The 14211-nt window shown below is 45.4% G+C and overlaps 1 protein-coding gene across 2 annotated transcripts in view; it reads right to left on the bottom strand.

Moving 5' to 3' along the window:
* The window catches only part of LOC106608803 (neuroligin-2), a 235096-nt gene that overhangs the window by 146927 nt on the left and 73958 nt on the right, over positions 1-14211 (bottom strand). For both annotated transcript variants that reach the window (XM_045721728.2, XM_045721729.2), the window contains exon 2: positions 6641-7608. In XM_045721728.2, the coding sequence (XP_045577684.1) occupies positions 6641-7139 (499 nt within the window). In that variant the 5' untranslated portion in view covers positions 7140-7608. The remainder of the gene's footprint in view (positions 1-6640; positions 7609-14211) is intronic.

Genomic DNA, 14211 nt, shown 5'->3' with positions numbered 1-14211 from the left:
AGTGTGTATGTACACCTGCCATGCATACATATGTATCTGTAGCTGCCACGTGTCTATGGGTGTCTGCGCATTCGTGCCTTCGTCTGTGTGTCTGCCATGTCTCTGCCATGTGTCTGTCATGTTTGGCCCTGCCTGTCTCTTAGTGTGATCCCAGTGTTCCTCCCCAGCAGAGGGACTAATCTGGGGGTTTACTGGGTAATCTACCCCATTTTGAGGGACAATATTTATCCTCCGTCTCTGGGTAGCGATGCCCTAAATCCCATTACAATCAAACAGAACGTGTCTTCTAATCAGATGGATTGGAGCTGCATTCGGAGCCCGCCTTTTGAAAACCTTTTTGGAACGTGTTGTATGTGTTTTGTAAGGTTTAGTTTTTTGGCAACGCTTGAAGGACATAGTTCTTTTTCCCCCCTTTATCAAATTCAAGGTAATATCAAGGGAACGTGGAAAGGAAATGTCGAAAAAAGATAGAACGGCCAGGTTGTCTCTCTAACTTTCTTTTCCTCTCCTTCGTTTCACCTCCCCCTCTCTCTTCCTTTCTCTCTCCATCCCTCACTCCATCACTCCTCCCTGGTCCCTGCCTCATAAACATGTATTCTACCCTAGAGGGCTGCACTGGGACACTGTCTCTATATGAAATATGGTTTCTAATACCCACCCAGCACACTGGAGCAGTGAAGAGATTGGAAACAAAAAAAGGGGGGGGGGGGGGGGGGGGGGGTCCATTCTATCTCAAAGACCTGGAAGATTGTTGTAGACAGATACTTATCCTCCCTGTGTGTGTGTGTGTGTGTTTAGTGTATAGCTAGTTCAGCAGGCCATCGATTAACATCCTCTAGTCATTCATTGTGTTCCCTGAACAGCAGAGGGTACAGTAAGTCTATTTGTTCATTACCTGGGGGTCAGGGGCTTGGAGCCATAGTATTGACTTGTGTTCTCATACGTGTTGTTCTGTAGGCCACATGTCAACAGTTTGTATACGACGGTGATGCGCTGATGGAGGTTTACCTTTAGATAACAGCCTTCTCTCTAACTATCCCTTTGTCTTTTAAAAGAAGATTCTCTCTGTTTCTGCCCCTCCATTCAGCACTCTGGGAGGCACTGTGAGCAGTGGACTCTGGCAGCATCGCCGCTGTGTGTGTGTGTGTAAGTGTGTGTGTGGGGTGGGGGTTGGGGGGTGGGGGGGAATAAGGGGGTTAGGCTAATTTGCATTCACAGCCACTAGTCACCTCAGCTACAGCAAGCTCTGAAGAGACGGCCCTTTGAGCCACGGCGAGAGAGAGAGACAGACAAAGAGAAAGAGAGAGTGGGAGAGAAAGGAGAGAAAGAGAGAGGGAGATAGGGGGGGAGAGGGAGAGAGAGGGAGGGGGGAGAGAAAGAGAGAGGGGGGAGAAAAAGAGAGAAAGCAAGAGCGAGAGAGAGAGAGAGAGGGGGAGAGAGAGGGAAAGAGGGAGAGAGAGAAGAGAGATAGAGAGCTAGATGGAAGCGAAAGACAGAAGGAGAGTGAGTGTGAAAAACAGTGAAAGATTAGACCGATGCGAGAGATATGTGGGGTATGATGCAGTGTGTGTGTGTGTGTGTGTCAAAGATAGGCAGCCTTGAGGAAAACCAATACAATTATTAAATCATCAGAATATCACCAGAGTAGACCTACGCCGACATTTCTACCAAAAACATCTCACAAACTACATGAATGTCTTCTCTCCCAAGGTGAATTCAAGAGCAAGTGACAATGGTTGCATTGAACACTCCTATTCCCTCATTCTGTTCCCTCTCAATTTATCTCCTCACAGATGGATAACTGATGTAGAATCAGTAATGATACATTCAAAGACTCCTTGATTCCCTCGCGGAACTTATTAAGCATCACAAGAATAAAATCAACACTGTGGCTGTGTCATAAATGGTACCCTATAGCCAATTTAGTGTAATGCTTTTGACAAGGGCCCTTAGGGCTTTGGTTAAATGTATGGCACTATGTAGGGAATAGAGTGATATTTTGGAGGCAGGCTGTGTGAAGCTACTTTCTTCTATAAGTATCTCAAAATATATCTTCTTTTTAAAAAAGATATCTTCTTTCTTGAAAATATATATTATTTTTTGTTTTCAAGGTAAAAAAAAACAAAAAAAAACTGGGGCAGTTGGTATAGATCTTAGTACGATAGATCTTGATTCCTTAACTGGAACCATATTAAACTATATAAAACTATCCAGGGATGGTATGAGATCTAAATACAGTGTCTGGTATAAAAATCCCATTTCTATCTTCACTGCTCATCCAGATCGTACGTTGAAGATTGGAGATTGGATGGTGCTGCAGTTTTCCCCTTAAGTTAGCGCGAATGAAAGGGGGTGACCATGTAGAAAGAGCTGGGAAGAGAGCTGTGGGGAGGGGGGAAGGAGAGCAAGATGGTGGGGATATGGGGGAAGAAAAGGGGGGTACGGCATGAAGGAGAGAATGTGAGAGTTGAATAAAGAAAGAACGAGAGAGAGAGAGAGAGAGAGACAGAGAGAGGGAAGCCGACACAATACCCAGGTGAATGCGACAATGGCGTAATGGCGAGACAGAGAACAACGTCACGATCATGTGACTTTCCCCCACACACACACACACCCACGCATACAATACATACACACACACACACACACACACACACACACACACACACACACACACACACACACACACACACACACACACACACACACACACACAGACAGACATGAACACACGCACACACACACAGATATGCAAGCACGTACACAAGACCACACACGAGCACCTCCCCTCCCTACACACACACACACACAGACACACACACACTCTCGCTCACTCCCTCTATCTTTCACTGTCTCTCTCTCACTCCCTCTGTCTTTCTCTCTCTGCCTCATAAGTTATAAATAGCTGGAACTGAGCTCTTGCTAATCCCCTAATTCAGAGTATAGTGGGAAGGCAAATGGATGTGGTCTTTGACGCGCTGACAGGAAAATACAGGAAGCACTGGAGGGTTGCCAAGACAACCCACCTCTCCCCTCCTCACCTCCCCCTCTCCGCTTTCGTCCCCGATTGCATCTTCGATCAAAGCTACCGTACACTCCCTCTCTGCGTCTTTTCTTTTTCACACGTATCACAGTGTTGCCAGTCTGTGTTCATTAATACGGAATAAAAGTCCTAACTGGGTAATTGTGTGTGTGTGTGTGTGTGTGTGTGTGTGTGTGTGTACAACTGGGTAATTGACCCAGGCTGATGTAATTCCTTCCCCTGAGCCAAATGAAACCCTCGTTTGACCGCGTTCCCAGTTCAAAATGGAGAAATCTGCACTGAACAGACGAAAAGAAACGGAGAAGAGAAGAGAGGGAGGGGCGGGAAGCGCTTTGGTTTAGTGACTAGTCTTCTGTTTGTGTTGTGCATGAGTATAGCTTGTGCTCCTGCCTACAGTATCAACCCCTCCATCTCTCCATCACTCCATCCCCACCCTCCATCTCTCCATCACTCCATCCCCATATCTCCCTCTCTCCATCACTCCATCCCCATATCTCCATCACTCCATCCCCATATCTCCCTCTCATTCACTCCATCCCCACCCTCCATCTCTCCATCCCCACCCTCCATCCCCACCCTCCATCTCTCCATCCCCACCCTCCATCTCTCCATCACTCCATCCCCACCCTCCATCTCTCCATCACCACCCTCCATCTCTCCATCACCACCCTCCATCTCTCCATCCCCACCCTCCATCTCTCCATCCCCACCCTCCATCTCTCCATCCCCACCCTCCATCTCTGTCACTCCATCCCCACCCTCCATCACTCCATTCCACCATCACTCCATCCCTCTAAAACAATATCTATTATTCCCCAGAGATCTCTCGGGCTTTAATCTGACTTTGGTGGTCTCCCCACTTTTCTTTTCCTTTCTCTGTCTTTTTGTGTAGCAGGTTGCTGTCCAGGCTCCCCCAGCGTCCCTAAGCATGACAGTTCCTCCTCCTCAGGGGCTCCCAGAGTAGCCCTGTGATAACAGCAGGACTGCTTCTTTAAAAAGACAAATGGATTGAAGAGAAAAGGAGTCTATAAAAAGGCTTGTTTGGCTAACGTGTGTGTGTGTTGGGGGGGGGGGGGGTCTGTGTGTTTGTGCCTGTGTATTATCGTGTCCTAGTTTTCTCCCATTGCCCTTATTGCATTATAAGAACTGTCCTAAATTAAAGGGACATTTCAAAATTGTTCAACTTCATATTCACCATCTCCAGCACCAACATACGTGAAAATGGCGCGTTACTATGCGTTGCAGTAATGTCCCTTTGAAGAAATGTCCCTTTAAAGAAATGTCCCTTGAAAGAGGTCATGTTTAAAAAGATAGTCTTTAAGATTCACAACGTCTTCCTGTTGTGGCACAAATGGCTGTGGGTGAGGGAGAGAGAAAGAAGTATGGTACTGGATTCTTTTAGGATACACTAAGGGGTAGTTAAAGGGGAGGTGTGGAGTATAGAGTAAAGCACATGGACTGTTTGTCTACAGTAGTATGGTAGACTGTTTAGGGATGGCAGGTAAAAAGGACCAAAAAGGACACAGGTAAAAGGGAGATGTTGGAAAAGGTTTTTTTCAGACAGCAAACAGAAAGGAAACGTGAGGGTTGATAAAAAATGTCCATGTGCTCCCGGTGACTGTCCAGTGTGTGTGCATGCCAGGGCCCGGTGACTGTCCAGTGTGTGTGCATGCCAGGGCCCGGTGACTGTCCAGTGTGTGTGCATGCCAGGGCGCGTGCATGTGTGTGCGTGGATATATAGGTGTGTGTGTGTGTGTGTGTGTCTTCCTCATCTTTCACATCCACAGCCAGCTCAGGGAGAGGAGGGAGATGCTGGGCAGCTGATCAATGCCTGCTCATCAGTCTCTGTCTAGGGGGACTATATCCCCCCCCCCACACACACACACACGAGAGCGACATAGACATAGACATAATAGACAGCCAATCCCCTGGTCCCATAGGCAGATAGTGCTAGCCTCAGCATTACACTACCACGGACAATGTCATTGCAGAATGTCCTTATATATAACTACATACAACCATGTTGAAGGTCAAGCACTCTGGGTGTGTCTGAAATGACACCCTATTCCCTTTAGGGGCCCTGGTTTAAAGGAGTGCGCCAACTGGGGAACTGGGTGCCATTTCAGAGGCAGCGTCAGAGTTGAGCTTTGTTCCACTCAATAAAGATGTCATTGCAGGCGAAGCCTTCTCAGTCCTGTTTTCTGTATGGTACTGACATTTAGCTATAGTATGGGAGTGAAGGGTGTGTGTGTGTGTGTGTGTGTGTGTGTGTGTGTGTGTGTGTGTGTGTGTGTGTGTGTGTGTGTGTGTGTGTGTGTGTGTGTGTGACGGCTGAGGTAAAAAAAAAAAAAATCGCCCTATAAGTGAGCATAAGGAAGAAAAACTGAGAGAGAGACAGAGAAGGCCTGGTATGATTTGGAGATACTCTGGGGTCTCTGTGTTTAGATTTTTAAAGGGGGGAGGAGAGCAGGCGGTGAGTTGTGAGGTCTAAAAAGCCCTAGCTCACGGGGCGTTGGAGGGAAAAGACTTCACTGTGGCTGTGTGAGGAGAGGGACGGTGAGACCCAGATGAACTCCTCTGATACACAGTGGCATCAACAGCAGAGAGAAAACACGTGGTGGGACAATCATTGTGGAAACCACAGTGGGGCTGTGCTGCACGGTTAAAGTACTGCGTTCTTTTGGTGTTTTTCAGAACACACACACACGTGCGCACTTCTTAACCTCGCATAAAAGCATAAAAGTGCAGATAGTAGTAACGGTTAAGAGTGAGTACCTAAAACGCTATATAAAAAAAGATATTGGCGGCTTGGAGGTTAGTGTGTGACATTGAAAAAGAAAAATGAGTCCTGTGGGTGATGGTTACGCTGAGCACAGAAAATGACACTTTTAGTACGACATCAGGTGTTTACATCTTTGTAATAAACCCGTTAAATATACACTGTTTCCTAAAAGCTTATCGATATGTAAACGTGTCTGAGTCTGTACGAGAAAAGCAAGAAAAATAAAAAGATTCAAATCCCAAGCATAAAAATGATTGGTGGAAATGATTTGAGGGCAGGAGAGAAGTTTCTAGGGGGGTTTCAGAGACAATATTTTCAGGCGACAGATGTACGGTTGAGTTGAGTCGAAAGAAACCCCCCTATGTCTTCCCTCTCTCCTCCCCTTCCTCACCCCAGACCCTCGAAGATTGACAAAACTGTCTGGAATTATTTTGAGGCAAGGAAGGTATAAGATAGTTAGTTGAAAGGAACCTTGGTCTTCTTCCTTCCCTCTCCTCTTACCTTGCTTAACCCAGACCCAGACTCTCGCTCGTCTCCTCACCCCAGACCTACTGAACCAAAGAAAGATTCAGCTCTGGATTTGGGCAAGGAGAGTGAGGTTTTAGGGGGGTTAGATGTATTTTGTGGCAAAAGACGGTGGGAAAAATATTGTTGCGGCCCAACCGGGACAAAAAAAAAGAGAATTAGGTATGTTTCTAGTGACAGAACTCGCTCAGTTAAAAGTACCCCGCCCCTTCCACCTTCCATCTCTCCTCACCCTACCCCTGAGTGGCGCCCCCTATGGGAGCGAAGGACCACCCCTACCCGACACTCACCGTCCTCGGTGGGCACGTAGACGTTGAGGTAGAGGCAGTCCTCGCTCTGGTTCTGGATGTAGCCGGCCGCCACATCCAGGTTGTCTGTGAACCACACCGGCAACATGATCTCCGGCAGCACGCCGTGCACGTTCTGCGGGCACACCGGGGCGAACGCTGTGGCGTTGCGGATCTCCTGCCACGAGCCAGGCGCCTCGGGCAGCTGGAAGCGGCGGTCTCCGATGGGCGCGGTGGCGTAGGGCACGCCCAGGTACTGCTCCACCGGGCCCAGGATCTCATTGTTCAGGTCCTTTTTGAGCCCTCGCAACTTGCCGTAGTTGGTGGTCACCATGGGGGGCTTGTTGGCGGAGTTCATCTTCTGGCAGGAGGTCAGGGAGAGGCGGAGAGCCAGGCCCAGCAGCCAGACTAGACAGGTGTCGGCCATGTAGCAGCGGGGGCGGAGACTAGAGCCGAGACCCCGCCCACTTGGTTTACACAGGGATAAAGGGAAAAGATACATGACTGGCAGCTATGGAGACTCCGCCTCCAACTAAACGTTTATCGTCCGTGTATGTCTGTCTCCCAAAGAGGACTCAATGTTCATGAAGGTATAGACGATTGGAAAGAAAGGACATCGCAATGGAAAGAGAGAAGTGGTGGCTGAGAGTGTTTATGAAAGAAAAAGTAGACCCTCAAAAAAGGGGGTCTGGAGCGAGGGAGTGAGTGCAGGAGGATAGGTGGAGGAGTAGAGTGGCGAGGGGGGGGGGGGGTGCGGTGTAAGACAGAGGGGCTGGAGGGGTGGGGGGTTAGGGGGAGACCAGGCGGTCTTTAGAAGGTGTGGTTGTGGTCAGTGTTGGTGGTCTACGGTCGCGGTCGAGAACGGCTCCACGGTCAGAACTCTGTTACGTTCCATCCTCCTGTACGGTCCTCATCCCGGTCAATGTCTGGGGTCACAGTTCCTGGTCAACGGTGGCAGTCACAAACTAACCCTGCAGAAGAGAGGGAGGAGAGAAGAGGAGGGAGAAAGAGGAGAAAATAAGAGAGAAAGGATTATTTTAAAGCAGAAAGTGTCGTTATACAGTGTCAAGCATGTTTGGTAAAAATCCTCATCGTGTTTGGTAAAAATCCTCATTGTGTTTGGTAAAAATCCTCATCGTGTTTGAAAGAAGGATTGCAAACGGAAATGGGTAACAAAAAAAAGTGAGGAAAGCGAATGCATCAGCACACTCGACGTCACACGAATCCTACCAGTCAGTAGAAGCCATCATTCATTTGTGTATTGCTTGTCTCGGGGCACCTCTGACTTCCACACATAAAAACACCTTCACTGTCACGTCTCCAGCTCGTCTACGCAGGGAGCTCCAAATATAACTCATTCAAGTATAGTCACAATCATATCACTCATCTCAGCCCTCTATGATCATCGCTGATCCATCCATAGTCCTTATTATGGGCTGTAATCGTCATGGAGACGCTATTGATGCCTTAATAGTTATAGGTATTCATTTCCTATTGGGCAGCTGTGGCGGGTTGCACTGTGAGTATGAGAGGAGCTGACACAAACACCTACACACCCGGAAGCATGCGCCGCTCAGACACACACGCACGCACGCACACAGACACATGTGCCCTAACACACACGCACACACACACACACACACACACACACACACACACACACACACACACACACACACACACACACACACACACACACACACACACACACACACACACACACACACACACACGTGCCCTAACACACACACACACACACACGTGCCCTAACACACACACACACACGTGCCCTAACACACACACACACACACACACACACACACACACACACACACACACACACACGTGCCCTAACACACACACACACACACACACACGTGCCCTAACACACACACGCACACACACACACACACACGCACGCACGCACGCACGCACACACGCACACACACGCGCGCACACACACACACACACACACGTGCCCTAACACACACACACACACACACGTGCCCTAACACACACACGCACACACACACACACACACACACGCACACACACACACACATGCACACACACACGCGTGCGCACACACACACACACACACACACACACACGCGCACACAGACACACACTGGATCCTGGATTAGACCGGCCTTTCAGCGCCCATAAGGGTCAATGGTCACCAGTTGCTGTTTGTAAGCAGCTTAGAGAAGCTTCTGGATGTTTTGGATTGCCAGCTGTGGTGCGCTGACACACACACACACACACACACACAGCAATAAGTATATACACGCATGGAAACGCAGACATCCTGACTCATAACAAACAAACCATCCAATATGAGACACGGAGTAGAGAGGGGGGGGGGGGGGGGTGGGGTGCAATTCCACAGTAACAGTGTGATGCTGCTACAACTCTACTTTTAGCAATTTCCACAGAAAATCTTACACAAACACATTTACTCGAAGAACAGTCCAGATGCAAAGTCTGGTAACAGAATGACAGTAAAATCTCCCTCAGATTTTTACGTGACCCTGTTTTCCAAAAAATCTGTTACATATCTATTCCGAATTAAGATTCAAAGATGTCTGCAGAAAGAATTGGGTGTCATCCACATATGATGATTGCGGGCTTTCAAAAATATATTTTGGTTGTTGAACTACAGTAAGTGGAGTTACACCCAGAATGACGATAAAAGCATTACACCATGGTTCCCTGATCTGTACTATACAGAAATGCATAATTATGAATCTCATTCTGTTCATGGTGATGTATTCTGAATAGATACACAAAGGTAGAAATATGCAATATCCTCTTTGTAAGTGTGTAGAATAATACCCAAATATGCAATTAATCTAATCTCTGCCCCCAAACAAGACAACATTTGCTTGGTCCGGGCCTCCTGAGTGGCGCAGCGGTCTAAGGCACTGCATTGCAGTGCTTGAGGCGTCACTACAGACCCGGGTTTGATCCCAGGCTGTGTCAAAACCGGCCGTGACCAGGAGTCCCAAAGGGAGGCGCACAATTGGCCCAGCGTCGTCTGGGTGAGGGGAGGGTTTGGCCGGGGAGGCTTTACTTGGCTCATTGCGCTCTAGCGACTTCGGTCGTCAGTTGAACGGTGTTTCCTCTGACACATTGGTGCAGCTCACTTCCGGGTAAAGCGGGCGGGTGTTAAGAAGTGTGGTTTGGCAGGAATCGACCTTCACCTCCCGAGCCGGTTGGTGAGTTGCAGCGATGAGACAAGATCGAAATTGGGGAGAAAAACGGGTTAAAATACAACAACAAACAAAAATGTGGGGTCGGTCCGGACCAAAACGCAACAAGCAACAATTTCAAAGATTTTACTGAGTTACAGTTCATGAGGAAATCAGTCAATTGAAATAAATTCATCAGACCCTAATCTATAGACTTCACATGACTGGGTTATACAGATATGAATCTGTTGGTCACAGATACCTTAAAAAGGTAGGGGCGTGGATCTCCTGTGCGAAGTTGCTGGACATTGGCGGGAACTGGAACGCGCTGTCGTACACATCGATCCAAAGCATCCGAAACGTGCTCAATGGGTGACATGTCTGGTGAGTATGCAGGCCATGGAAGAACTGGGACATTTTCAGCTTCAAGAAATTGTGTACAGATCCTTGCGACATGGGTCTGTGCATTTTCATGATTAAACAGGAGGTGCGTTTAATCATGAAAATGCACAGACCCATGTCGCAGTTGTGCGTTCAAATTGCCAGTGATAAAATGCAATTGTGTTTGTTGTCTGTAGCTTATGCTTGCCCATACCATAACCCCCCCCCCCCCCCACCCCAGCAGCATACCACCCTGCATCCCACTGCTGGCTTACTTCTGAAGCTATGCAGTGTTGGTCCTGGTCAGTCCCTGGATGGGAGATCAGATGCTGCTGGAAGTGGTATTGAAGGGCCAGTAGGAGGCACCCTTTCCTCTGGTCCCCCCCAAATATATATATATATATATATATATATATATATATATATATATATATATATATATATCCCAATACCCCAGGGCAGTGATTGGGGACATTGTCCTGTATAGAGTGCTGTCTTTCGGATGGGATGTTTAATTGGTGTCCTGGTCACTAAAGATCCCATGGCACTTATTGTAAGAGTAGGGGTGTTAACCCTGGTGTCCTGGCTAAATTCCTAATCTGGTCCTCATACAGTCACCTAATTATCCCCAGTTTACAATTGGATCATTCCTCCTCTCCCCTGTAACTATTCCCCAGGTCGTTGCTGTAAATTAGAATGTGTTCTCAGTCAACTTACGTGGTAAAATAAAAAAAGTACACTAGAGCAGTGATTCTCTACGTGGGGGTCACGACGGGGAAATGTTGAAAGATGTAAAACATATTTTTATTTTTAGATGAAAAATACTGCAGTCGGATTTCAAATGACTAAAACCAAGCAGAAAGTGATTCAATAATTTCATCTCTGAACTATTTTTCTTAAATCACAGTATTTTTCATTTAGATCTATTAGCAGCGCTATTTAGCACATTTGGTTGATTTTGTGGTGTCAAACCAGTGAGCTCATTCACATTCTTCATCTAAAATATGGGCAAATTGAATTATTTCCTATTTTCTTTTGTCATATAATTGCTACATTTACTATCAATATAGCATAACAAAATTATCCAGATTGCATTTTGACCCCCCTTGCTCTACTCTAGTGTGCTCTACTTTACTGTACTAAACTATACTGTACTGTAGTAAACTCTACTGTACTAAACTCTACTGTACTAAACTATACTGTACTGTAGTAAAATCTACTGTACTAAACTCTACTGTATTAAACTCTACTGTATTGTGCTAAATTATACTGTACTGTATTAAACTCTACTGTACTGTATTAAACTCTACTGTACTGTACTAAACTCTACTGTACTGTACTAAACTCTACTGTACTAAACTCTACTGTACTGTACTAAACTCTACTCTACTGTACTAAACTCTACTGTACTGTACTAAACTCTACTCTACTGTATTAAACTCTACTGTACTGTACTAAACTCTACTGGCCTGTACTAAACTCTGCTGTATTACACTCTACTGTACTGTACTAAACTCTCTACTGTATTAAACTCTACTGTACTAAACTCTACTGTATTAAACTCTACTGTACTGTATTCAACTCTACTGTATTAAACTCTACTGTATTAAACTCTACTGTGCTAAACTCTACTGTACTGTACTAAACTCTACTATATTAAACTCTACTGTATTGTGCTAAATTCTACTGTACTGTACTAAACTCTACTGTACTGTACTAAACTCTACTGTATTAAACTCTACTGTACTGTATTAAACTCTACTGAACTAAACTCTACTGTACTGTACTAAACTCTACTGTATTACACTATACTGTATTACACTCTACTGTATTAAACTCTACTGTGCTAAACTCTACTGTACTGTACTAAACTCTACTGTATTAAACTCTACTGTACTAAACTCTACTGTACTGTACTAAACTCTACTGTATTAAACTCTACTGTACTAAACTCTACTGTACTGTACTAAACTCTACTGTATTATACTCTACTGTACTGTACTAAACTCTGTACTGTACTAAACTCTACTGTATTAAACTCTACTGTACTGTACTAAACTCTAATGTACTGTATTAAACTCTACTGTACTGTACTAAACTCTACTGTACTGTATTAAACTCTACTGTACTGTACTAAACTCTACTGTATTAAACTCTACTGTACTGTACTAAACTCTAATGTACTGTATTAAACTCTACTGTACTGTACTAAACTCTACTGTACTGTAATGTCTAAACTTGTGAAACAGATGTCTATAATTGGTTCAGATTTAGACTGACAAAATGTCAACTACTTTTCCACGTCCATGGACGTCGGGTGTCGGTCAGTGCTCAGTGGGTGAGAGGGCTGGTTACAGTAAATTGAAAGTGAGGGGGCTCATGGGTAGGTGTCAGTAAGAGCCAGGAGAGGTGACATTAAGACAACATTTCTCTGCACCTATCTGGTGTATGTGACAATAAAACAAGGAGATAGAGAGAAGAGAGCCAGGGAGAGAGAGAGGGAGCGGTTGTCCAGACTGTTTTATCACTCTTGCTTTGACCACCAGACGTCAGAAAGAGAAAGAAAACCGTTATGAGCTGAACATGACAGTATGCCAGTGGAAGGGAGGACAGTAGCAGGAGACACTATGAGCTGAACATGACACTATGCCAGTGTCAGGGAGGACAGTAGCAGGTGACCCAACTGTGGTTTGTGGCTACTATCATTTCCCATTGTAGCCAAGTCAGTTTTTGGATTTTTTGGACATTCAGTTACTTATTTGGTAACCGAATTATGTGTTTTAATCCCTTAATAAATGATAAACCAAATTGTTATCAGTAAAAACACGAACTAATTGATAGGTCTACCTTCACTTGTTACTTCTGTCTACTTTCATTATCCTCCCTCATGAGGGAGAGAAATTGGAAAATGTCTTGAAGATATGTGGATTATTGGTAACAGAATGACAAGACACTAGGCAACGTTTCTTAAACTTACAGAAGGCAAATAATTTCTGCAAAACTAAATATAAGTTTTGATATTAGTTGGCAGGGGTCTTTACTTCAACATTATTGTGTTTTGATGTATTTCTAATACCTTTTAAGACTTTTTCTGGAAGTTGTTTTCTAAGAATCCTTTTCCATCTGTTTGACCAGAAATCAAGGCCTTTATTTATTTCAACTTTCAGGTATAGAAAATGGTTGAAAAACATATAAATGCCTTCCTTTCTCAAAAATAGACTCTTGGCTTTCATTGGACACCAAATTTGATGTGCTCCTATCAACTTCACGTTAGTGCTAAGGGTACTTCTTACATGGAAATGCTCTAGGGCATTCAACAGGCTGCGGACCAAATGGCACCCTAATCCCTGTGTCATGCACGGAGCCAACAGGACTCTGATCAAAAGTAGTGCACTATAAAGGGATTAGGGCGCCGTTTGGAACACGGCCCTAGTCCCTCCAGTTTGTCCCTTGTTATTGTGTTATCGCCATCCTATAATTGCTCAATTTAATGTCTTCATTAGCCGTATTATTGCTTCGGCTGCCTAGGTTTTCTTTTTGCCAATAAAGCTATTTGAATTTGAAAGTGAGGAAGCGGAGACAGCGAGGTAATATAAGTTAATTAGAATGTGTTCTGATGGGGCGATGAGGATACAAACACTGATAAGCCGATGCAAATAATAATGAGACTTGGTCATGTGCAAGAAATACTCTTTCTTTGGCTCAAGAAACGATTCTGTATTTTAGGTCAGTTTCAGCAGCTTAGGGTAGAAAAACGTTGCGGATATGATGTGCCTTGTAAAGGCTTGCATGACTGTGGGGTGTGTAATTGGAATCCAACTGAAACGTTCACCGTGTAATGCCTGTTGTATTTTTTGGTCCCCACTGCATTGTGCATTCCATCTAGTTGTGTTTCTGTCTGTTTCTATTGCACCCTCATGTGTCCTCTCGCCCCCTCATCTTAATTTCTTCTTCGTCTTTCCGTCTTCCTATTCTATTCTCTCCCAACCCCTTGTCTTTATC

The sequence above is a fragment of the Salmo salar genome, chromosome 07, assembly GCF_965601325.2.
Source record: "Salmo salar chromosome 07, fSalSal1, whole genome shotgun sequence".
Taxonomy (NCBI): Eukaryota; Metazoa; Chordata; class Actinopteri; order Salmoniformes; family Salmonidae; genus Salmo; species Salmo salar.
This window is presented reverse-complemented; position numbering and strand designations above follow the sequence as displayed.